The sequence below is a fragment of the Emys orbicularis genome, chromosome 5 (genome assembly GCF_028017835.1).
Source record: "Emys orbicularis isolate rEmyOrb1 chromosome 5, rEmyOrb1.hap1, whole genome shotgun sequence".
Taxonomy (NCBI): Eukaryota; Metazoa; Chordata; order Testudines; family Emydidae; genus Emys; species Emys orbicularis.
This window is the reverse complement of record NC_088687.1, coordinates 120,135,425-120,160,978: the sequence shown is the minus strand read 5'-3', so window position 1 is coordinate 120,160,978 and position 25,554 is coordinate 120,135,425. Positions and strand designations below refer to the sequence as shown.

At 45.5% G+C, this 25,554-nt stretch overlaps 1 protein-coding gene across 1 annotated transcript in view; it reads left to right on the top strand.

Moving 5' to 3' along the window:
* EVC2 (EvC ciliary complex subunit 2) overlaps positions 1-25,554 on the top strand; it is a 165,384-nt gene that overhangs the window by 49,737 nt on the left and 90,093 nt on the right. Inside the window, exons 8-9 of the mRNA XM_065405470.1 lie at positions 689-823; positions 7,941-8,092. Of these exons, the coding sequence (XP_065261542.1) occupies positions 689-823; positions 7,941-8,092 (287 nt within the window). The remainder of the gene's footprint in view (positions 1-688; positions 824-7,940; positions 8,093-25,554) is intronic.

Here is a 25,554-nt window from a genome sequence, read left to right as displayed (position 1 = left end):
ATAGAAACATAAAGTGAATTGAAAAGAGGTTAATTAAACCCTAACCCTAAGGATGCAATTGAAAGATATATTTGAAAAGGAAGGCAGTTTGGCTTGTGGTTCTTGACTCCTGGATTCCATTCCTGATTCTGGCACATGCAGTTAGCATACGTGTGTGAGCAAATTGAGTAGCTTTGCCACTTATGAATAAAACACTCATCACAAACATATGCTGATTGAAACCTTTTAACCTCACTGATTATTCTGTTTAGGAGAAAATTTTCAAAAGTGGCCTCTAATTTCAGGTGCTCAGCTTCAGACTGGGTTTCAAAGTTGCTGAACATTCCCAGCTGCCATTAACTGGGAACTGTGATCTGAAAATTAGACCATAAGTATTTGGCCACTCAAAAGTTGCATTGCCTAATATTTAACTTAGGAGAGGTTCTGTAGCTTAGTTTATGCAGTTGGTGAGTCTAGATGACCATAATGGTCCCTTCTGGCCTTAAATTTTATGAAAAAATAAACCATTTTTGAAAATCTTAATAGAATTATTGTAATTATGTCTTACTACTTAGTAATTCCATATTCTTGTGAAGATTGTTAAAAGTAACGTACTGTACTGTTTACAGCTATAATCTGTGTCTGATTTTTGTGCATGTGTAACTCTGGGAAGAAATGTGGTTTACATATTACATTCTTTCAATTTCAGATTTTGTACAGCCATGGCATCCATGCTTCAGGATTCTTCGTTGCTTTTGTTATTTCTCTTGTATTAACATGCGTTGCGTTTTTTGCTGTTTACCAAACTAGAAGATTAAAATGGAGTTTCCTTAATAAAAACCAGGTGAGTCATATTTTCTACAATAAAACTTTATCTCATCTTCTCATAAATGGTATCTCGAAATGGTTTCCAGAGTTAAGAAATGCAGTGACTAGCCTGAAATTCTGAAAAGTTGGCAGTGGAAAGATAAATTGAGATATTCAGTCAGAATCTCAGCTGATGTAAATCTGTATAGCTCCATTGTGTTTGGCATGGTCAACCTTAGAGAGGGGAATCTAGGACTGGCCATAATCATCTATCAAATTTTAAATTTTAAAAGTGTTAATCCATGTCTACAGTATGTGTTAACACATTTTAAAACATGATTATTTTTCCTAATCTAGACATGCTGATAATAGACAAATAGCTGTTCTTTCCTTGCTTACAGTGTGGATTTTGCTGGTGGCCTCAAAATTTAACAGTATACTGTAATCTATCAAATGAGTATGAGGGATTATTGATAATTTGATGGAAAGCTATGTAAATGTGTATGGGTTTGAGCAAATGTGACGTTTATGCCTGGAAGGAGGGAGGTGGTATTAAAGCCAACCCATATCTCCTTCACACTACCTGCAGGAGTGACTGTGATTTATTTCCTAAACTGGAAGATTTAACATGATGTTTCTTCGTGGCTCACCTATTCACAGGGTGATTTAAATCAGATTTTTTTGATAAAATGCTTTTTGAGGAAAAAAACCTATCTAAAGATAGTTTTAAATAAGATATATTATAGCTCAAAGATATCTCATCATGGAATAGGGATTATAAATTCTAATTCTATAGTAGAAGGCAATATATTCATGTAATGTTTAAGAAAAGTTTTGTAAATGAGTTCCAATAGTTCATGGATTAGGGACCTAATCTTATGGGGCTCCAGGGGCTTCTGTATAGATTATTTAGGTTAATCTTTCTATCTACCCAATGGGACTCAGTGCTCAGTCTAGAAGATGCATAAGAACGTAAGCCAAAAGCGAGAGTCCTTTGGGGCTCGCCCCCCACCCCACCTCAGCAGGTAAGTGAAAAAACGATACCATCAGAGATGCAGTTCTCAAACTGTGGATTTGTGTCTCCAGAGATAACATGCTTGTTAACAGCAAAAATGTTTTAAAATAAATAAATAATATGTAGAGGTGCGAAATAACAGACCTCAACCCTATTGTCCCTCTGCAAATTTGTGTACACAGAATCAATTCCTTACCTCTCTCTAAAAGTGCAAAGTTTCAAAAAGTTCAATGAATAGAAGATTGTTGGGGGTGGAATAGATCTGGACAAGGAGAAGAAGTCTGGAGATAAATGTGAGAAGGGAGGGACAGGCAGTAGAAACAAAAGTGAAACTGTTTGAGCAGCATATTCCAGAAGTCTTGAAGTCTTTCTGAGTGTAGCCTTCATTGATTTGAGATCTACCATACCATTCTCTCACTAAAAGGGAAAACTTATAATGGCAGCAGGGTGTAAAAGAGACCCAGTTTGGGAATATTTTAATGAAGTTCCTCTACCTGTGGGTAAGACAGGTATGTGTGCAAAATGCAAACAGTGCAACAAAGAAATGCAGGGCCTGGTTACCCGAATGAAACAACATCATGAGAAGTGTTCCTTCTCAGGAGGAAGCTGCATTGAAGATGGTGAACGGAACATGTCTGAACATGCAGGATCTTCAGGTTGGTAAACTTCATTTCATACTTCTTTCTTAAGGACTGCCTGTCTTCCTTCTGGACTATTCTTGAATTCTCATGTTTGAGCAAAAAATATAGTTGTTACTCTATGGTACAATCATTTTAGATGCATTTGTGATTAAAAAATAAATAGCTGAAGTAGGCAGAACTTCTTTTTACAATTTCACCTTTAAAGTAGTACTGAGTGTCATTGAATGCAATGAGTAATACTAAATAAGCAGTATGGTAATAATAATTCAATAACTGCATTGACTTATTTTGTTTAGGAGAATCCATCCTCAAAAAACAGGATTCTGAAGACTATCCACCTTCAAGATCACCATCATTTTCTATAGTTTCAGAGTTATCTGCCAGTGATAGTGTTTTAGTCACATCATGTATGTCACATAGCCACCAGGGCCGGCTCCAGGCACCAGCCCACCAAGCATGTGCTTGGGGCGGCGCCTGGAGGGGGGCAGCGCGGCGGGGCGCGCCGGCCCGAGAGCGGGGCCGTGACTGGGCTCGCCGCCCTCCCCGCGGCGCTCCGGCCGCCAGGGAGAGCGGAGAGCCCCGGCCGGGCTCGCCACCCTCTCCCCGGTGGCCAGAGCGCCGGGAGGAGCGGAGAGCCCCGGCCGGGCTCTCTGCCCTCCTCCCGGCTCTCTATCCGCCAGGGGCTCTCTGCCCTCCTCCCGGCGCTCTATCCGCCGGGGGCTCTCCGCCCTCCCCCCGGCGCTCTGGCCGCCGGGGAGAGTGGAGAGCCCCGGCCGGGCTCTCCGCCCTCCTCCCGGCGCTCTGGCCGCCGGGGAGAGCGAAGCTGCCCTCCCCCCGGCGCTCCGGCCGGTCGGGGATTGCGGGCCCGCAGCCGGGCTCGGCGCCCTCCCCTGCCGCAATGGGGGGGGGCGGGGAGGGGGGGCGGCCGGTGGCTTTTTTGCCTAGGGCGGCAAAAAAGCCAGAGCCGGCCCTGATAGCCACAGTATATCACCTGTAGCAAAAAGGAAAAAAATCTCCATCATCCAGAAACAACCATAGATAAGTTTGTGATAAGAACCAGCAGATTACAAAAAGAGGTAATTGATGAAAAAATTGCCCGGTTTGTTTATGCAACAAACTCTCCTTTCCATATGATTGAGAACCCACACTTCATTAACATGGTTCAGTCATTAAGACCAGGATACAGTTAACCAACAGAGCAGATGTTGCAGGCAAATTGCTGGATAAAGTGTATGAAAGAGAAATTGAGCAGTGTGCAAAAGGTCTAGGGGATAAAATTGTAAACCTGAGTCTTGATGGGTGGAGCAATGTCCACAATGCTCCTGTTTTATGTGCTTGTGTGACAACAGAAGAAGGGAATGTCTTCCTTACAGAAACAATTGATACATCAGGAAATGCACACACAGCAGAATACTTACAAGAAGTAGCAGTAAAAGCTATAATCTGTGGGGGAAAAAATCCAAATATCTAGTATGCATGGTCACAGACAATGCTGCAAATGTATCCAAGATGAGAAGAAATTATTTAGAAGAGAGTCCCAAGTTTATAACATACAGTTGCAGTGCTCATTTCATGCACCTCCTAGCCAAAGACTTCATTATTCCAGAAATAAAGGCTAATGTTGTTGAAATTACAAAATACTTCCATAACAACCACTTTGCAGCAGCTGCTCTGAAAAAAGTGGGAGGAACCAAGCTAACTCTCCCACAAGACTTGCGATGGAACTCAGTAGTAGACTGTTTTGAGCACTATATCAAGAACTGGCCTAATCTGATGACAGTTTGTGAACAAAATCGTGAAAAAATAGATGGCACTGTCACAGCCAAAGTTCTCAACATTGGGCTTAAGAGAAATGTTGAACACATGCTGAGTACTCTGAAGCCTATTTCTGTAGCCTTGAACAAAATGCAGGGAAATAGCTGTATTATTGCTGACGCTGTTGAAATTTGGAAGGAACTGAGTGAGATCTTAAAAAGAGAAATATGTAATGAAAGAGTTAAATTACAAGCATTAAAAAAAAGAATGGGACAAGCACTATTTCCAGCTCATTTTCTTGAAAATTTTCTCAATACTCGGTACCATGGTCAAACCTTAACTGCTGAAGAAGAGGAGTTGGCTATGACATGGACATCCAGCAATCATCCCTCCATAATGCCAACTATAATAAACTTCAGCACTCAGTGTGAATTTCACCATTCAAGAAATATATGTTTGCTGATGATGTTTTAAAGAAAGTCACACCAGTGAATTGGTGGAAGTCACTTAAGCACTTGGATTGAGAGACTGTTGAAGTGATAATCTCACTTTTAACAGCAGTAGCTTCTTCTGCCAGAGTAGAAAGAATATTTTCTACCTTTGGACTAATTCATTCCAAATTGAGAAATCGTTTGGGACCTGAAAAAGCAGGAAAGCTTGTTTTTCTTTTCCAGATTATGAACAGGAAAATGAAGGTGAAGATGACTGAGTTAGCTGCAGAAGCCAATATATTAAGTTTCTCATGTTGACCTGGCTGGCATAATCAATTTAATTTTTTAAAAATATTTCATTAACTATTTTAGTTAAAAACAATTTTAACAAAAAATAAACCTGCTTTTAAAAAACTTGAATGTTTAACTAAATTCAAAAATTCATATGCTTGTTTTGTTAAAATATTATATGTTTGCTGTTGAAGAAAAAAATCCAGAATACATAACGTTGTTGTTTTAGTTAAATAAAATAATTTAAATGTCTGATAGAGCCTAATAGAGCATGGCAAGAGAATCCTCCAAATATTAATGATTAACCTACAAAAGAATACATCAGTGTCTGGGGCATGTGCTGAGAATGCAAAAAGAACACTTACCAAATACCACCCTTGAATGGAAGCCAGAAAATGCAAGAAGAAAGAGCGGAAGACCATGAATAACATGGAAACGAACAGTTCTGAACGACATCAAGCACCTTAACATGAAATGGGAAGATTTGGAGAGAAGGGCAGTTGACAGGCAAGGATGGCAAATGTGGGTTGCCCAATGTGCAGCAAAGCACGGGATGGACAAATGTCTAAGGTCCTCCTGCCTAAGAACCCAATCCTCCCTTGCCCTAAGGCACTCAAATTGGTCCTGACTCCTCTGTCAGTGCCAACGAGCAGGTCTTCCGGGGTCCTGCTCAGCCTTCCTCTGCTATCTCTGCAATGCCATTCCTTCCCTTCTGGTGGAATGGGTTCCCTGTTAGCATCGGAATGTCCTGGCAAGTCAAACACAAGCTTAGCATTCTCTGTCATTTCTCCTTTGAAGAAACCTAAGAACTCCCCCGCGACATATCATAGCTTTGCTGCCAAAGGCCACAATATTGATACTTTTTAGCATCCCAGAAATGCTACTATTACAGCCACATTCCTTCAGACTATTTTTGTAGCCCACCAGGAACCAACTAAGTCTAAAGTGAAGTACAGTTGTTAAAATGTTGCACAGTTTACAGTGCCTCAAGGGGCCAGTTGGTGTGGGGTTCAGTGCCTTGTACTAGTTACCTATTTCTTCATTAAAGGCTGGCCATCATTTGGAGAACATAATTGTTCAAGGTACCGGAATGGAAAAGAGAAGTGGGTTTCCAGTCCTGTGGCGGACACCTAGCCACCAGTGCCGGAGAGATGTTCCTGCTGATGGTCAACCCTGTACATATTGCTCAGTGGAGAGATGTGGTGAGCTACAAAGGTGGACCGAGTACATTTGTCCTTTTGTTAAACCTGAAGAACCAGCTTGAATTTCTTCTACACTGAAAATTTGCTGAATTATGCTTACAGGACTGGGAGGCAATTCGAGAGGAAATTGACTGTATTCTCAGCTAACGGAAGAGGTACAAAGAACCACAGAGAACATCAACACATCCCCCACCTCCCACTTCATCACCAAAAAGTCTTGGCTCCTGTGTCCAGTGAACAGTATTTGAAAGGAACATGGAAACATAGGCACCTCAAGTGTATTTTCTTCCCAGAACTTTTGGATTAGCACCACAAGCCAGTTGCCTCTACATAGCTAAAGGACGTGGTTCTGTGTTTGTGGAACCATGAGAGCGGATGCTTCAGCCACCCACCCCCACTTCTCCTGGCTTCTGCAGAGTGGCTCAGCACAGGAAGAGGCCACACACCAGGGACTGGGAACAGTAATAAACATTTGCAGTGGTCACAGGGAGAATGGAACACTCTGACTTTCCTCAGACAAACGAAAGAGTTCCGTTTCCCTTCCCAGACCTAGGCAGGCCCTCACCCAAACCTCCCAATGCACATGTACCAGGTACAGTTGCAACTGTAGACATAAATTTAGACTAAGGTTCACCTGGAGATGATGATCTGATATTTCAAATATAATCCTCCACATTACAGAATAAACCTTCAAGAAAAAAGTGTGCAAAGCCATCTTTATATATCAGAAAGGAGCAACAAAGGGAGGGGAGGGAACAGTGTACTGTTATTTTGTCTTTGCAGTTCACCTTTTCTAAACAATTCTTTCAATGTCTTTTTTAACTTTTGTGTCTCATGAGTTTCTGCTGGAAGAGTCCTACAAGTGGTACAGAGAAGGATGGACATGTATCCTATTTAAATTTACAATAAAGATTGTATTTATTGTAAAATAATGGCTTACTAAGAGAAAGTAAGGTCCATACTTATCAGTGAGCATCTTCATTCAGAAGAAATCACAGTAAGTGAAAATAGCTCACATCAGTCTCCCTTTTATGAATAAGGCTTGATGCTGAAATCATAAAAGTGTAACAGAATCGTGCCAGCACCAGAAGTTTATAAAGGTTTTCTTGTCTGGTGAATTTAGTAAACCTTAATCTCAAGGGACTCCATAAGTACTGTATACTAGCGAAATCGTTTTTCCTCTTTCATAGAATTTCATATCAGTTTCTGTTGGTGGAAGCAAGCTACACAGAGATCTTCTTTAGGTCTGCGGAAGAAGAGCTTTGTGTAGTTCCAAAACTTGTCTCTTCCACCAACAGAAGTTGGCCCATTTAAAAGATACTACCTCACCAACCTTTTCACGTCACCTGCCTGGTATCCTGGGACCAACATGAGTACAACAACACTGCAAACATAGAATTATGTGTGATTTTGTTCAACAAGTGTATATAAAAGGTTGTATGTACCATAATACAAATAGAATGATCCTAGAGATTGAGTGGAAAATAACTCACTGAGGCTGGTCCAAAGCCTGTTGAAGCCAATGGATAGGCTCCTATTGACTTCAGTGGGCTTTGGCCCAAATTTTTAAAGGTGTTTAGGTGTTGCAGTGCTTAGCATTGCAATGCCTAACTGATTTAGGAGCCTAAGAGCTAAGAGCCTTAATTCCATTGACTGTTTTCATCATTTAGGTTCCTGCTCAGTTATATACCAAAACGTAGCATGCACACAAACTCCTGCTGAAGTAAATGGGAGTCTTTCCACTGACAACAATAGGAGTTGTATCCACACTAAGGGTTGATCTGCTATAATATGACGTTTCTTTTTTGTGTTTACTTAGGAGATACGATATGATCTTACTCTAGATCACAAACTGGAGTATTCACAGTTTAATTCAGGAGATCCCTTTAATGAAGATGTCATTATGAATGACCAAATCATTGAGATACTGGCCTTTGAAGACTCCAAGAACATGCTTCAAGCTTTAGAAGAGTAAGAAGTCACTATTATTGCATTATACTTCATATCAACAGAACGTCTCATATGCAGGATACTGAATATCTGCCCTTTCGTTCTCTCTGATAGATTCCCGTCAGACACACGTCTGCACTACCTGAAGCTGTTGACCCCTTTAATAAAGGGGCATCCATGGTAACTAATACAGGCATATTGTACATTGCCTTATATATAGAAATTGCAGCTCAATCTAGATCCTAGGCACATGTTTTCTGAGTCAAACCCACTGTAAGGGCTTGTCTACATGGCAAGTTCGCATACTGCAAGCCAGGGTGTGAATCTCCAGCGCACTAGTTTGCTGTGCACTAAATGGCCTCATGCACCCTACCGCACACTGGAGGTTGTATAGTACACTTTGATGTACTCCCATGAAACGTTTACTCTGCCTGTAGCAGGGTCCACATGACAAGTTAGTGAGGGGCAAGATAGTGTGTGGTAGATTCACACCTTGGCTTACGGCGCCCGAACTACCAGTGTAGGTAAGCCCTTTGTTAAGCTGCTAAAAGAACAGATCCACTATTTCTGGTCTCAGCCCCTTAAGTGTACAGTGTTCACCATGCCAAAGGGCACTTTTCGGAGCACAGAAAAATGTTGTAGAGAGTTTATTCTGTTATTATTGAGGACATTTTGCCTTTAGAACACCATGGCCTTGTTCCTACACAGAAAAAGGACGTGCTCTGGGTTCATATATTTTTGTACAGCAGTATTTCTTGGGAAAAAAATGTGTTGACTTTCATGCTCCTAGTGTTTCTTTAAATACCTGGATCAGAATCTAAAGAGCAACAATTTGCAGCTTTCAAAGGAAAATATTGTGTATGTGGAGTCAGAAAAGGCAGTAGACAGCAGCTAGGAATCCTGCTTATTTTGTTGAAAGGGAGGTCAGGATTATATGACAGACACACAGCTATTAAAGGTCATCTCTTTTCTCAAGCAGAACTTGAAAAAGGTCTGTTGTGAGAACAGAGTGGATTTGTTTGTGTGATCTCATGATGACCTTCCTGAAAGTCAAGTGGCAGGTAATATTCTGCAAATATAAAATAAAAATGGAATAATGTCTGTGAAAACCAAAAGCAAAGTTATGAGAGCGCTGGAATGTTGATACTTTGGCAGGGAAGGGTTCTGTTCTTTTTCTAAAAAGTTGCAAAATCCTAATGAGCAGTATCATTGCCTTTCTTATATTTTGTTTCAGATTGAAAAAGGAAGTGAAATAAATGAAACCTTGACTTGTGTAATGCAGTGATAATGTGGATACCCATCCCTGTAAATTGCACAGCAGTCTTGTCTTTTCTAGCTATATAGTAACTTAGATTATTTTTTCAGAAAATTGCTGTGTGATTGTTAAGAGTAGCAGGATGAAATATCTTTGTAGCTCATTTTAAGTTTAGTATATTTCATTTGGAAATAAGAAATATTTGGCTAATTTGGAAAAAAAAAAAAACCTCTTTAATGTCTTACTCCTCAGATATAAAGTAGCTGAGAAAGGTAAATATTCTTGCAAATGGGAATGTTCATGTAACTAGAATCATACAGTGGATTAAAGCCTCAGTTTGTTTACATTACTTAGAAATGTGCTATTTTAATATTCTTCTTTGGCTTAAACAAATCTTTGTCTGTCTTTGCCCTTCACCTCTTTCCTCCCAAATTATTTTTCTTATTCTCCCTTCCATTTCTATGTTCTTATAGCTGCACTCCCTCATTTGTCTCTCTCTTTGCCCAACACCCTTTCCCAGGTGGACAGTTTGAATCTGTATAATTATTTTAACTGGGTTTTTTATCATAGTATTTAAGAAAAGTCTTTTACAACAATAGCAGAGTTATTATACAGAGCACTGTTCATGTAGCTAAGCTCCATTGGACCAGAGTCTTCTAAGAAGTCCTTGTGACAGGCTGTTTGGAGTGTTGGTTGGTCACAGGGCAGACTATGCAGGTAAATCATGTAAGTGACTTAATACCCAATGTAACTTAGGCTAGGTCTACACTACAGCGGGGGGTCGACCTAAGATACGCAACTTCAGCTACGTGAATAGCGTAGCTGAAGTGGCGTATTTTAGGTCGACTTACCTGGCTGTGAGGACGGCGGCAAGTCGACCGCTGCCGCGCCGCCGTCGACTCCGCTACCGCCTCTTGCCGCGGTGGATTTCCGGAGTCGACGGCAGAGCCATCAGGGATCGATTTTATCGCGTCTTCACTAGACGCGATAAGTCGATCCCCGATAGACCGATTGCTTCCTTTATTAACTAATTTATACAGCATATAAACTCCACTGGAATCACTTTGCTTCCCACAAGTGCACAGCAGCCGCCTCTGGGGTGAAACAGAGCATCTGCTTATGAGCACACATCAACACAGCATAACAGGTGAGGGCCATAAGTGAAGAAGGCTTTCTTTGAATGAAATGGCAATGGAAACTTTAGGTTAACAGAGTGTTATTACCTAATTTGGAATTTGTCTGGACACCCAAGCTAACTCCACTGCTCTTGGGCAGATGAGAAGGATCGTAGGATTTTTAATTACTCTGTCTTACATCTCATCTGAAAGACAGCAGCCTTTGGCAACAGAATACTCCTCTAATATCCTTCTGGAGCACTGGTTCAGTATCATCTCAGAGGACAGAGTGCCTCATTAATAAATCACCAAGCTTGTCACACCTGTTTTTTCCCCCAGGAGCTCTCTCATCCAAGTTTTGATCTGGTCAGTGCTTGCTTACCTTATCTCTGATAATCTCACAGTGGAGGAGTTATGGCTGTTGACAATGTCCCACATCATCCTTCTATAGAATCAATCTTATTGTCTGCAGTTGACAGTGCAGACATTCTTTATGGATTTTAGGGGATTTTTTGGAAAAGGGGATTTGTATGGGATTTCATTAGTTTGTTTTTAACAAAACTTCCGCTAGCTAACCTGCATTTCCCAGTGGGGAAAAAAGCAGGACAGACTTTGTATTCCCTCCCTAAAGGGAAATTATGTCAATTGCTACCAAAATAACTTCCCCCATTATTTTAGATTAATTGCTTTTTCTCTTTAATTGTGTTCAATTTCTTCATGCATTTTCAGACAGGTATAGCATATTCCATTTCTTTAATTAAAACAAGATGCCCACCAGGGCATGTTGTAGCATTTTGTATCTCATGAGCCAATATTATACTTCTGTTCTATGAATTATAATCTTATATTATGTTATGAAAATGGTCAAGGAAATAGAGAATTCTCTGTGACAAAAATTAACAAACTTCAACAAAATCTCATTTGGAGATAGGAAGCAAACTCAGATTTTATGCTTATTACTTCTGATAGGTGCTATCTTGAGGAGGCTTTCTGTATCTTAACACATTGATTTATTCTGGAGTAAGGGTCTTTTGTTTTAAATAAGTTTATTTTTAGAAGTGGCCTGTATTATCAAAGGAATCCCATGTTTTGAAAGAAACGGACTGCTCCAAGTAGATAGAGAAAATTAGATTTTCCTGCCCACTTCCTCTGTTTCATTTGGGGTTCAGAGAAAAAAGAGAAGTACCAAATATCTGAATAAATTAAAGGGTGAGAGAAGAGATGAATTTTTTGGTGGCAAACTTAAATGATTTAGTGCGAGTTTCAATTAAGCAATGCTAACCTTTTCTTGTCAGCTTGCTATCTCTGTTTTAACCTCATAGACTTTAAGGCCAGACGGGACCATCATGATCATCTAGTCTGACCGCCTGCACATTGCAGGCCACGGAAATTCACCCACATGCTCCTGTAATAGACCCATCACCTCTGGCTGAGTTACTGAAATCCTCAAATCTTGATTTGAAGACTTCAAGTGACAGAGACTCCACCATTTACTCTAGTCCAAACCAGCAAGTTACCCGGGCCCCGTGCTGCAGAGGAAGGCGAAAAACCAACAGGATCTCTGCCTGGGAGAAAATTCCTTCCCAACCTCAAATACGGTGATCAGTTAGACCATGAGTATATGGACAAAACCCACCAGCCAGATGTTGTCAGATGTTTGGCTGCGTGTGTGTGTTCTCTCTACATGCTGTACTGACTCTGGCCAGATAGCCTGTACAGCAGGCTCTGATTGAACTGCCCAGTAAAGCCACAGATTTGGTTTTCAGCAAAGGTACTTGGTCGAGTTTATTGTCAACGAAGCCTGGACCTAATGCCTTGGCTCAATGGTTACAGGTACACTAACACATGTATGCCCATTGCAATGGACTAGCTCAGTTAGTGGCGGGACTTTCCACTATCCCGTAGGCCAGCCAAAGACACTCTCTCTGAGACTCCATTTTATACATCAATACAAACAAGTTACGTGCTGCCCCTCTGACATAGCTGGTTACCACCCATCACCTTGTACATCTCTATGCATCACACTGTCATCCATACCTTATCTTTGGGATGGGTCCGCCTGTTCCTGTTCTCTTTCGGAAATGTGTTAGTATCAAGGTGTTCTGGTACCACCCTTCTGGAATGCGTTTGCGTGAGTGCTCTGTGCCTAGCACCTCTTAGGAATGTGTGTTTTTGCAATATCAGCCCTGTTCTTGCCGGATGCTATGAGCAGGGCCTGCCTCTAGCTCACCGCTTGATTTTGCTTTATATTAGCAAAGTTTTGACCACTACTTTAGCTCAGGCCTCATACCAGGCCTCTGATACAAGGGCTTATGTTTCAGGCTCTCTTCCTACTACATTCCCCCACTTTTTGTCTTTTTATGGGGAAAATATTTACTCATCATCCTGGAAAAGCGTAATGCATGGACTGAAGATGACCTAGTGGTCTAAACACTGTTATGTGGTCAACGTACTTTACCATCCATGCATTCATGCCCCATCTGTCCCTTGGTCTGAACATTCCCTTGTACGACTGATGGACAGATTTTATTTGCCAGTTGTGTCTAGTCCCTTATGGTGAGCCTGGGAATGTGAGGCCCAGGACTTTGATTGAGGAATGAAGTTTTATGATTGAGCCTTGGAGGCACTCCTAGATAATTAATATATATGAGTAATATGGATATGATGTATATATTTGTAGTGTATATGGGTATATATGTATAGTATGTATGTGTACATAGGACACCGCCTTATTTCCAAGCATAACAATGTTTTTCCAATCTGCTGTTGTAGTCTAGCCCTTTTACTTTGGTGCCGCAGATAACTGTAATTGCCCTAATAGGAGTGTGTTGCTATCACCTGTATCATCATTAGTAGTAGACTGAGTGTTTGAAATACTGGGATAAGCATTGTTATAGTGTGTCCCATAGTGCTACGTATATGAGAAGTAAAACAGAAATTTGGAGTAGTGACATTACAAATGAGGCCTTTATATATAAATGTTTTGTAATTAGTTACTACACAGTACTGTCCATTCATGTTATAGGTTACCCTTACTGCTGGTTGTCATTTCTGGTAAACTTCACAAGGCAGGAAGCAGGAATGTCTAGCTTCTCTGTTCCACGGGTTGCATTGTTCTATGATACACAAGTAGTTGATGTAGATCCGGTTGTTTCTTATGGATGCTGTCTTCCAGATAACCTACTGAATGGACAGTAGCCTATTTATTAAATATTGCTGTGTCAGGATTTAGTGTTGGTATCCAGACACTGAACTTTAAATTATTAAAGTTCGGCAGTCCAGTTCAAGGATGGAGATTTAAAAAGCTGAAAATAGAGCGATCACATTTGTGTTTTACTACTGAACTGTCACAGCTGCAATTTCAGTGGACTATATACTGAAGACGAATGTCTTCTTTACACTAAATTAAAACAAAAATAAATTCTAGTTACTTATGGGCCTGATTCTCCACTGCTGTATTTATTCATTTATTTATTTGTCTCATTGTAGCATCTAAGAACCCTTGTGCCTTGTGTTGTCATATTGCTGCGAAGTGGGTACGTAATGCTACCAAATTAGAAGGGGAGTTTTACACCACTCTGCATATCAGGAAATGGCTCTGCAAGATGTACGGCAGTGGAGTGGAGAATCAGGCTGTACTTGTATAACAGGAACTGGCAAATAGGCTGATATTCAGAATTGGGGTGAAATTCATATTCATGGGTCATGTTTTGATGAAACATGCATAACTTTTGTGTGCATCTTATTCCCCACCCGGGGAGCCAATCCCCTGTCCAGGGAGGAAGACATGAGCTAGTTCTGGGTTAGAGAGCAGATAACTAGGTGTTTCTCAGCTCCAAGCATCTTGGGCCCAATCCAAGTGAAGTAATTGGGAGTTTTGCTATTGACGTCATTGAAAGCAGGATATGAAGGAGCAAGTGCATAGCTTTTATTCATGTGTTAATGCTATAAGATGTGTATAGGAGATGGCCTACTCTTAAGCCCAGCTCTTAGGAATAGGTCTAAGGCTCCCTGACCTAGGACTAGCTTTGTCGTTATTCCCTGTCAAAGGATGGGCTATTCGGGTAGGGAATTCGTCTTCTCAGGAGTGGGCTGTACGTAGCATGAATATTAACCAGTATGTTTTCAACTTGCCAGAAATATGGCCTACATGCATTGTATTCAGATTTGGTTCACTGATCCATTCTCTGCATGTGCCTGTCTGTCTGTCTACACACGTACACCTGTTATAGTTATTCATGTTTTCCTCTCAATTTGTATTGAAATGGAATTGGTGTTCTTCTTCGAGTGCTTGTTCACGTCCATTCCACATTAGGTGTGTACGCGCGCCGCGTGCACGAACGTCGGAAACTTTTTCCCTCAGCGGCTCCCGTCGGGCCCGCAGGGTCTCCCTTCCCGCCAGAGCGGCGCCCCGCCCCAGCGTATATATACCCCTGCTGGCCCGACCCTCCCTCAGTTCCTTCTTACCGCCCGTGGCGACGTTGGAACAGCTCTTTTCTCAACTCGAGAGTGTCCCTTAGCATAGTCATTAGCAGTAGTTATCAGTTCTTTGTTTAGTAAGTGTTAGAGTTAAGTAGTTATTTAGTTGTTACAAAGACCAACCAAACTCTTGGTGATAGGGGTTTGGTCAACCCCGGCACCGGCCCTGGGCGGCGGGGCATGCCGCACGCCCAAGGCTTCAAGGCTTGTGCCACGTGCCGCAGGCCCATGCCAGTGAGCGACCCGCACGAGTCGTGTCTCCGTTGCCTGGGGGAAGCTCACCAGAAGGAGCGCTGTAAGATTTGTAAGGCTTTCAAGCCCAGGACTCAAAAAGAGAGAGACTTTCGCCTGAAACAGCTCCTCATGGAGATGGCGTTACAGCCCTCCGCTCCCACGGCACCGTCGGCGTCGGTGCGAAGTGCCCCGGCATCGGTCCGCGACCCGACGCAAGCGGTGCAGACTAAACCTACGGTGCCGCCTCGGCGAGATCACGCCCGGCACCGGTCTGCTTCGCCGGCCAAGCCCAAGAGCCAGCCCAAGGCCCGGGGTCGCTCCCCGCACAAGAAGGCGGCACCTACGAAGACCGCTAGTGCGCCCAAGGCCGTGCCGGCCCCGGCACAGGTCCCGGTACCAGTGGCTCCGGCGCCGAAAGGCCCGTCGAGCCCCGGGACAAGCGCGTCGAGTGAGGAGGAGGGGCTGGGGGAACTATTGGAACAGCCCTCCACCCCGGACACATTTGAGGCAGCGAAGGACCTCATTGAATTGTCCTCCGTCAGCACACTCCACGCCAAAGACATTCCGCCGAGACTGCCTTCCAAGGGCAAGCCGGCGATGATGCGCCCATCGTGGTCGCCATCTCGGCACCGCTCCCGGCGCCGGTCCCGGTCGAGCTCCGCCTCGGTGGACTCCCGGCTTCCCGCCGCGCAACGGGCCTCCACGCAGACGGGCCCCGGCGCGAGCGAGGCACCGTCCCAGCAACCCGGCCCGAGCAGGCACCGGGGCGCTTCGACGGTGAGGACCCCAAGACCGTCCTCCCGCAGCCGTTCCCGGTCCCGCGGTCAACGGTACCGTTCCAGATCCAGATCGGTACGGCGCTACTCACGGTCCCGGTCCCGACGGCACCGCTCCCCGACACCGGACCGGCACCGCACCACGGCACCGCCGTGGCCCTCCAGGTCACCGTCGCTTGCGTCGGAAGAGAGCTCGGGGCTGTCGAGATACGATCGCAGAGGGCATGCCGCTACACGGTACGAGGCCTCTTGGCAACCGCACTGGAGCCATCCGGGACAGTGGCCGTTCTGGACCCCGTGGGCCTATCACCAGCAAGGCCCGCCATCCAGAACTTCGAGGTCGGGCCCTTCGGGGGACCGGTCCCGCTCCCCACGGTGCCGCCCCACCTCCCGTGCGGAGGCTACGGTCTCCAGACCACCTGAGGCTGAGAGGGCGGACTCGGCACCGAGCCCGGCACCGTCCGTGACCCAGGGCAGGGGACGCACCCCGGAGGGTCAGCCCGCTGAGGAGGACTTACAGGAGGATGAGGACGCTCAAAAAGCCATGACCTCCTCCTCCTCACCAGATGAAGCCGTGGCGGCACAACAGTGTCCGGCCCTCCCCCAATTGACCACCGGGCACACCAGGACCTGCTCCGCCGGGTGGCCCTCAACTTGGGGTTGCAGGCGGAGGAGACGGTCGAGCAGGAGGACCCCATGGTAGACATTCTCAGCCCGGAGGGTCCCTCCAGGATTGCTCTTCCGTTGATAAAGACCGTACAGTCGAACTATAAGACTGTGTGGCAGACGCCAGCCTCCTCTGCGCCGACCGCACGGGGCGTCGAGAGGAAGTACTTTGCCCCATCCAGGGGGTTTGACTTCCTCTTCTCCCATCCGGCCCCATGTTCACTGGTAGTTTCGGCGGTCAACGAGAAGGAGCGGCATGGCCAGCAGGCCCCGGCCCCCAAGGCCAAGGAGGCGAAACGATTAGACCTCTTCGGCAGGAAGGTCTACTCGTCGGGAGGCCTCCAGTTGCGGATCGCGAACCAGCAGGCAATCCTCAACAGGCATAACTTTAACTCCTGGGCGTCGGTGTCAAAATTCAAGGAGGCCCTACCTCAGGGGTCGCAGCCCGAGTTTGCGGCCATTGTGGACGAGGGAAAGGCGGTGGCCAAGACTTCTTTACAGGCCTCGCTCGACTCGGCCGATGCAGCCGCCAGGACTATCGCGTCCGGCGTGGTAATGAGACGCTCAGCGTGGTTGCAAGCGTCTGGTCTTCCTCCAGAGGTGCAAAACACCCTCCAAGACCTTCCGTTTGAAGGGACGGGGTTGTTTTCGGAGCAGACTGATGCCAGGCTCCATGGCCTCAAAGATTCGCGGGCTACCCTCAAGTCCTTGGGGATGCATACCCCCGTGACGCAGAGAAAACCCTTTAAGCCACAGCCTCCACAGAGGCAGTACCAGCCTCGCCCTCGACACGAGCCTTACCGTAGGCGGGGCAGAGACAATAGGCGTAGGCGCAACAATGCGCCTAACCAGGGTCAAGGCCAGGGCAATAACAACGGCAAGCCGCAGCCGGGCAATAAACAAGGATTTTGAAGACGCGATCGAGGACGGCGTACCGATCTCTTCCCTGGATCATCCCCTGTGTTTCAGGGACCGCCTATCCCGTTTTTTCCGTGCCTGGTCCCATATAACATCAGACCATTGGGTCCGCCGCACGGTAGAGTCAGGATATGCCCTCCAGTTTTCCTCGCCCCCCCCCTCCCACCCACCCCCCCCGTCCCTCTTCAGGGACCCCTCTCACGAGCGACTCCTTATGCAGGAGGTACGGACCCTCCTCGCTGTAGGGGCGGTGGAAGAGGTTCCTCCAGACCTCAGAGAGAAAGGGTTCTATTCCAGATACTTCCTCATTCCCAAGGCAAAAGGGGGCCTCCGTCCTATCCTGGACCTTCGCAAGCTGAACAAGTACTTGCAAAAACCACGTTTCCGTATGGTCTCCCTCGGTACCATCATTCCTTCCCTGGATCCGGGGGATTGGTACGCTGCCCTCGATATGAAAGGCGCGACTTTCACATCGCTATCCGCCCGGCTCACCGGCGGTTCCTGCGCTTCACTATCCAGCAACGCCATTTTCAGTTTGCGGTCTTGCCCTTCGGCCTCGCAACGGCCCCACGTGTCTTCACGAAATGCATGTCCGTGGTGGCGGCCTTCCTTCGGAAGCGACGGATGCGCGTCTACCCATACCTAGACGACTGGCTCCTAGCGGGCCGGTCAGAGGCAGAGGTTCACGCCCACGTGACTTTGGCGCTACAAGTATTCCGCGATCTCGGCCTGTTGGTCAATGTGCCCAAGTCCTCACTAGTCCCCACACAGAGACTGGAATTCATAGGGGCAGTCCTGGACTCGGTGGCGGCGAGGGCGAGCCTTCCCGTATCGCGTTTCCGGGCAATCCAGGAAGCCGTGACCTCCATCCAGAGATTCCCCACGACCACGGCCAGACGTTGCTTACAGCTCTTGGGGCACATGGCAGCATGCACCCACGTGGTTGGACACGCCCGCCTCCGGCTCCGGCCTCTGCAGCTGTGGTTGGCCCAAGTATATCGCCCCAACAGCGACCCATTAGACATGGTTGTCACGATCCCGGCTCGGGTCTCGAACGCCCTCTGTTGGTGGCTCGACCAACAGCAGGTCTGTGCGGGGGTCCCGTTCGCCGCCCCACAACCAGTTCTGACGCTGGTGACAGACGCGTCGGACCTGGGTTGGGGGGCGCACCTAGGGGACCTACGCACTCAGGGCTTGTGGTCCAGGGAGGAACAGTCGCTTCACATCAACCTGAAGGAGCTGAGGGCGGTTCGCCTCGCCTGCCAGACCTTTCACGCCACCATAAGAGGGCACGGCGTGTCAGTTCTGACGGACAACACTACCGCTATGTTCTACATAAACAAGCAGGGCGGGTCCCGGTCCTCTCCCCTCTGTCGCGAGGCGCTCCTCCTCTGGGACTTCTGCATAGCCCATTCAGTACACCTCCGGGCTGCATATCTCCCCGGGGTCCAGAACGGATTGGCGGACCGTCTCAGCCGGTCCTATCTCACACACGAGTGGAGACTGAGGCGGGACATCCTCCGTTCAATCTTCCTGAGGTGGGGGTTTCCCCAGGTGGATCTGTTTGCCACCATGGACAACAGCCAGTGCCCACAGTTTTGCTCCTTCCAGAACCGCAGTCCGGGTTCTCTGGCGGACGCCTTTGCAATCCCGTGGGGAGGGAGCCTGCGATATGCCTTCCCCCCGTTCCCACTCATCCACAGGGTCCTTCTAAAGACCCGCAGGGACAGGGCGAAGGTCATTCTCATCGCCCCGGCGTGGCCTCGTCAACACTGGTTCACAACTCTCTTAGAGCTGTCCGTGGCCTCTCCTATAACCCTCCCCCTCCATCACGACCTCATAACACAAGATCGAGGTCGCCTACTCCACCCGAACCTGCCATCGCTGCATCTGACGGCATGGCTGCTCTCTGGCTAAATGAGGCGGAGCACAGATGCTCCCAGGAGGTCCAGCAAATCCTCCTGGATAGTAGGAAACCCTCCACAAGGGCAACCTACCTGGCCAAGTGGAAGCGCTTCACCCTCTGGTGTGAGTCTCAGCGCGCCCAGCCCTTGCGGGCCTCGATACCGATGATCCTGGATTACGTGCTGAGCCTTAGGCGCCAGGGCCTGGCCCCCGCTTCTATTAAGGTGCATCTAGCCGCCATATCGGCATTTCACCCGGGGGAATTGGGGCTGTCCGTGTTCTCCAACCCTACGGTGGTCCGGTTCCTCAAGGGGCTGGATAGGATGTTCCCCTACGCTCGCCCACCTATACCCCCGTGGGATCTCAACCTGGTCCTCACTAAACTCATGGGGCCCCCCTTTGAACCCCTGGCCTCTTGCTCCCTCATGCACCTTTCATGGAAGGTCGCGTTCCTCGTGGCTGTCACCTCGGCTAGGAGGGTGTCGGAGCTGAGGGCCCTCACCTCAGAACCTCCGTATACTGTTTTTTTTATAAGGATAAGGTGCAACTCAGGCCTCACCCTAAGTTCCTTCCTAAGGTGGTCACGAGTTTTCACATGGGGCAGGACATCTGTTTGCCGGTGTTCTTCCCCAAGCCCCATACGGACCCGCGCCATCGTAGCCTGCATACCCTCGATGTGCGGCGGGCGCTGGCTTTCTATCTGGACCGTACCAGACCTTTCCGCAAATCAACTCAGCTATTCGTGGCCATTGCGGAACGAATGAAGGGCCAGCCTATTTCAACGCAACGCCTGTCGGCGTGGATCGTGCTTTGCATACGCACATGCTACGAGCTCGCCAACGTGCCTGCACCTCCGATCCGGGCTCACTCTACTAGGGCCCAAGCGTCCTCGACGGCCTTCTTGGCGCAGGTCCCGCTTCAGGAGATCTGCAAGGCAGCCACCTGGTCGTCGGTTCATACCTTCACAGCCCATTACGCGATCCACCATCAGACCAGAGATGACGCGATGGTCGGCAGGGCGGTGCTTCAATCTGTTATTCCTTGTCTCCTACCCTCCTCCAATGGTAAGCTTGTGAGTCACCTAATGTGGAATGGACGTGAACAAGCACTCGAAGAAGAAAAGACGGTTACTTACCTTCTGTAACTGTTGTTCTTCGAGATGTGTTGTTCACGTCCATTCCACTTCCCACCCTCCTTCCCCTCTGTCGGAGTCACCGGCAAGAAGGAACTAAGGGAGGGTCGGGCCAGCAGGGGTATATATACGCTGGGGCGGGGCGCCGCTCTGGCGGGAAGGGAGACCCTGCGGGCCCGACGGGAGCCGCTGAGGGAAAAAGTTTCCGACGTTCGTGCACGCGGCGCGCGTACACACCTAATGTGGAATGGACGTGAACAACACATCTCGAAGAACAACAGTTACAGAAGGTAAGTAACCGTCTTTTTTGTTCACAGTCTATACACAGCTGAGGAGATGGTTCAGGAGTTAATAAATGGCAGAGTTTTTTGGTCTTTTGTAACTACTGCATCAAATAAGCGTGTGTTATAAATAAACTAGGAGCACTAGATCAATATTTATGTATGGGGATATCTTTGGAATATGGACATGTTGCAATGTCAAGAGAATAGCTTTGAGAACCAAACTTATTTTTAATATTTCATCAAGAAATTTCATAGGTACCTATCTAGTTGTACTTCATAGGTACTTATCTAGTTTGGCCTGGTGGTCTGTCATATCCCGGATGCCAATTATAAGATACGCCACTAATATAGTTGTTTTACATTCTCAGTAGATCCCTTCCTGCTTATATTTCCAAGTGCTAGATCATTGGCAATGAATGCTAACAAGAGGAAGCTTAATAAACTGTATGTATGTTGTAATAGTATGCAGTAGGAAATCATGTTCAGAATTGTTGTAGGTCTTCTCTGCTATGTCTGAAACAGAATGAAAGGAGAGCTGAGGGGACTGATTGCATCCTCAGTGTGATGAGTGCTGTTAGGTAGGACCTCTGCAAAACCTTAGAGTATCTTAGAGTTTCCAACAGGTTACCCTTGCTCTGCCTTTATTTATCCTCATTTTGTACATTTTTGCCTTCCCTTGATGTAGACAAAACTCTAGTTGAATATGGCAGTTGATCCTACTCTCGGATACATGATACACATTGCCAATTATCTTGGCAAATCACTAACTAATATGTATGCACTGCAGTTGATTTTCTCTCATGGCACAGGGTAATGAGGGCAATATATTGGAGGATAGGATCAAACTATTTCCTGAGAGCACTGGCAGGGAAGTCAAAAACAATTTACTCCTATATTAGAAGTTCAATTTTTCCTTCTAAATGTAAATTTCTCACTGTACATCTCAATTTAATTTGCCACTAAGGAAATGGATTCTTTTTATCACAGAATTCAGATGGAAAGTAGGAGTAAAAGATCAGATTGTTGTTACATCTAGAGTTTCAAGTCACCAAATTAGAAATCGGAAATTTCTACGTTGAAAGTTGCTTTCAGTTTGGACACCAAAACAGAGGTACTCAAAGCTTCTGGATTTAATACATTGGAAACATTTATTATAGATTGTAATCTCTTTGGGACAGGGACAGTCTTGTTCTGTGTTTGGACAGTACCTAGCACAATGGGGTCCTGGCCCATGACTGGGGCTCCTAGAAACTACCCCAATATAAATAATTATTAATATTTTAATAACTGCATACTGGGAGTGTGTGCACGTAAGCACATGCAAACACACACAGCATTTTTAGCTCTGTACCCTGAATGACCGTACAAACTTCGTTCCTACAAAAGCTGCACATTTCATCCACCACTGAAACTCAGCTATCAGAGGATGAAATGTGATAGTTGTTTAATATGTTACAGTGAAATTGCACAATGTTTATAGGGGGAAGGGAAAAATAACTATTTGAAATTACAGGTGGCATCTGGCCAAGATTATCAGGATTAATATCCTTATTCTTCCAAAAAGTGCCATTGGATCTTTGATTACAAGCAGTGAGAGCTCAGATTACATCTCATCTAAAAGCAGATACCCCTGGTAAAATAGTACCCCTTCCTATTAAGGTGGGGCATTTGTTAGGCACTGATATGGGGGAATATTGCCACTTCTAATCAGTTCTGACAACACTTAGTGTTTCTTAGATGTCTCCCATGCAAATATTCACCCAGTGCACTCCTGCTTAGCTTGTGAGATCTGAGTGAATCATTGCAAATGGTAATAGGTCTTCAGGCATAATGCTATAATGTTTGTCTGTATGTGGTTTTGTTAAGCTAACAACATCACAGGCTGATCCTGCTTCTTTAAAAATCAATGGCAACATTCCCATTGACTTCACTGGAAGCAGGATTGTGACCTCAGCTTGCTGCCCTTCTGCATGATAACTGTTCCATGAATACTATGATTCAGAATTATAACTCCTCCAGAGTAGTAGCATAACTAGTATTATTGCTAAAACTGAACTCTTGAAGCTAGCCATAAATTCATAATTCTTCATGCATATGAAATCTAAACTGACCTTTAACTGAGGGTCTTTCTTAAATAGTTGGGCTTTGGAGCTGTGCTCTGGCTCTGCTCCAGCTCCAGGCAAAAACCTGCAGCTCTACTGCTCTGGAGCTGCTCTGTGCTCCAGCTCTGGGCTCCGCTCCAAAGCCCTGGTTTTTAAAGAGATAAACTTATTAATTGAAACACCTTTTCTCTGTTCAGTAAGCCATAGGGAATCAAAGGATTTTCAGATTGACACCTGTTAGCACATCTATAGCTTAGTCTGTTGACATTTTTACCATGAGTCATGTAACTTGCCCATTTTTTCCTTCTGGAAGAGCATCAATTTTATCTAATAATCTCTTATTTCAGTTTGTCATCTTGTCCAAGTTATTTTTTGCCATATACCGTAAGAATTCTCTTTCTGATTTCATCAGTGCCTTGCAGTATTTCATTATTTTTTTTTGAAGGTTTATTCAGTCTGTGAATTTTCTAGTGAAATATGTTTGCAATAAGGAGTGGCAGACATAACAGATCAAGACTGGAGGATCCTCAGATAATCATAGAAGGTTTCTTAGTAACTTTACGTCAGTCTTGTATTCAGTGTGTTAGTCTTCATCCATGCTGAGTTTACACTGGAAGAGCTGAAGGGATGTAGAAGATGGCTCTAAGCCATCTACTGGAGAGAGGTAAATAGTGGTGGCCCCCAGGGATCTGTACTGGGACCAGTCCTATTCAACATATTCATAAATGATCTGGGAAAAGGGGTAAACAGTGAGGTGGCAACATTTGCAGATGATACTGTGACCTGTGGTGCCCGGGGCAGCCCTCACTGGAAATGCCAAGGTCAGGGCAGGCTGCAAAAAGCAGAGCAGATATCCCAAGACTGGTGGGTGACACTGAAGTTATTCTCCTCAACCAGTCACAAACTGTGCTTCTGATCCCCCACACTGGTTATCAAGAAGCAAAAATGAAATCACACAGCCCCCTTTATTAAATTCCAGTTCTCTGGCTCCCAATCAGCACCTAGGTCCAGTACAGTGAGAAGTTATTTTAAACTCTGCTCACATATACAAAAATGTTCTTCTGACCCCAAAGGGTCAGCCACGTCACTAGGTCAGTATAGGTTTGGATCTTACCCAAAATACCACGCTGCCAGCCAATCCTTTAGTGCCTAAAACTCAAGGTTTATTATAAAGAGAAAAGAAAGAACAAGAAGAGAGATGTTAAATTGAAGGACATAAATCCACACCGTGTAGAGGTCAAAGCATAGGGGTTTATTACACACAGCGCTGGTGGAGTGTCACCTGGCTTATTAGGCTTAGAGACACTATCAGTTGATTACAATGAAATATATAGATTTTCCATGGGCGGGGGAAAGTGACGGGGTAGGCAGTTCCACACCCCAGGATAGGTTTTGCAGCAAGACAAGATAGCACATTAGCCAATGGTTAAAAGGTTACATAATGTCTCCGCCCATGGTCTCAAATTAGCAAGTTAACATTTAATTAATACTTTGATAAAATGTTATTAGTATAAAATATATATGTTGAATTCTGATTTGGGGTTCATAGGAACGGAGCAACTCCTTTGATTGTCCGACAGGTACATGTCTAGGGGATAAAGCAAAGAAACAGTGAAAGGATATGGTAATACAGATTGTCTCCTTTATGCCTTAAGGCAGGGCATTGGTTCCTGGGAAGGGAGGTGGAAGGATGCCATATCATTATACTGACATGTGCCAATTTTCATAAACTCAAGGTTGGATCTGTGGGAAGACGGTTTTCCCTTTAGGAGAAACACAATAGGAACAGGGATCCTTTGTTCAATTTGAAACATTGGATGAAACAATTATTCAGTTATTGCTTCAACATCTGGCATTTTTACTGACCAAGCATATCTTAGGCAAAGGCAATGTTATCTTGTTTACCCCAGCTTTCTCTTAGCTGATCACTATTAGCTAGGCCTCTGGTCTCCAGACCAAACTTTGGACTTTGGGTCTGAGAAAGAGCTGGCACAATCCATATACCAGGTTGTTATATAAAATGCACATGGATTTTAACCCTTCAAAATGGTAAAGCAGTCACATACATAACAAAGACTTCAAAGTCCATATATCAGGTTCCTAGCAGTATTGGTGAGTTTGCTGGCTTGAAAGTCCCTCTGGAATACATCCACAGCTTGGATGGGTCATTCAGTCCTTTGTCAGAAGCTTCAGTTTGTAGCAAAGTTCCTCCAGAGGTAAGAAGCAGGATTGAAGACAAAATGGAGAAGATGCAGCTGCCTTTTATAGTCCTTTGCCATGTGCCATGTGCTTCCTTTGTTTCAAATACATACTGCTCAGCATGGCTTGAAAGCCTTAGAGTTCTGTCCGTAGGCATGCCCCTGCATGCCTTGCTGAGTCCTAAGGTATATCCCTTGCCTTCTCTCAATGGGTCAGTTGTATAGCTGATGCTCCTTAATGGGCAACAAGGCTAGGCAGTGCTGATGCCAAACTGTCTGGGGGTGTCACCCAGAAGCATAGCACAAGTTTTGTAATACGTACATACATACCTATCTATAACCCAAAATACAAAGGTGATACAAACATATAAATGAGATTATCATATTTGGCAAATAATAACATTTTTGCAGATATGGCA